Raw genomic sequence first — 573 nt, 5'->3', positions numbered from 1 at the left:
CGGACAGCAGACCCCCGAGCTGCTCCGGCTGCCGGAGCACACCGAGCGGCACTCGGCACACCCCCAGCCCAAACCTGCTTGTGCAGAGGCTGGGCAGAACACCGCACACCGCAACACATCACCCTCCTGCCCAGAGCAGTGAGCCAGACCAGACCCGCGGCGGCTGAGCTCCAGACACCGGGGATGGAAAAGCAAGAGGCACCGAGGGGCAGCGGCACCGGGGGGCAGCACCAGTGTTTGCTGTGCTGGAGCCTGTTACCGAGCCCTTCTCCAGCCCACGATCAGGTCAGGCTTGCTCTGGATCTTACTTGTTCCAGGTCTCAGAACGTCTTGTGGGCCCAACTGGTACACAGGTGGCAGCAACAACAACAGCTACATCTTGTCCTTGTTCGTCACCTGCTTCGTGATGCCCCTCAGCCTGATTCTCTTCTCCTACACCAACCTGCTGATGACCCTGCGATGGGTAAGTACAGCGAGCACAGGCAAGTTAATGGTTTTCTGCTCACAAAACTGCTGGCGAGGCTCATCTCCGTCGTGATGGAGAGCCTCGCAGCAGGTTTTTGTGGCAGCTAG

The 573-nt window shown here is 60.2% G+C and overlaps 1 protein-coding gene across 1 annotated transcript in view; it reads left to right on the top strand.

The window, feature by feature from the left end:
* The window catches only part of LOC104498787 (pinopsin), a 3,307-nt gene that overhangs the window by 1,572 nt on the left and 1,162 nt on the right, over positions 1–573 (top strand). Inside the window, exons 4-5 of the mRNA XM_010142207.1 lie at positions 318–467; positions 546–556. Of these exons, the coding sequence (XP_010140509.1) occupies positions 318–467; positions 546–556 (161 nt within the window). The remainder of the gene's footprint in view (positions 1–317; positions 468–545; positions 557–573) is intronic.

This window comes from Buceros rhinoceros, unplaced genomic scaffold, assembly GCF_000710305.1.
Source record: "Buceros rhinoceros silvestris isolate BGI_N320 unplaced genomic scaffold, ASM71030v1 scaffold918, whole genome shotgun sequence".
Lineage (NCBI taxonomy): Eukaryota > Metazoa > Chordata > Aves > Bucerotiformes > Bucerotidae > Buceros > Buceros rhinoceros.
The sequence above is the reverse complement of the archived record's forward strand: the minus strand, read 5'-3'. Positions and strand labels throughout refer to the sequence as shown.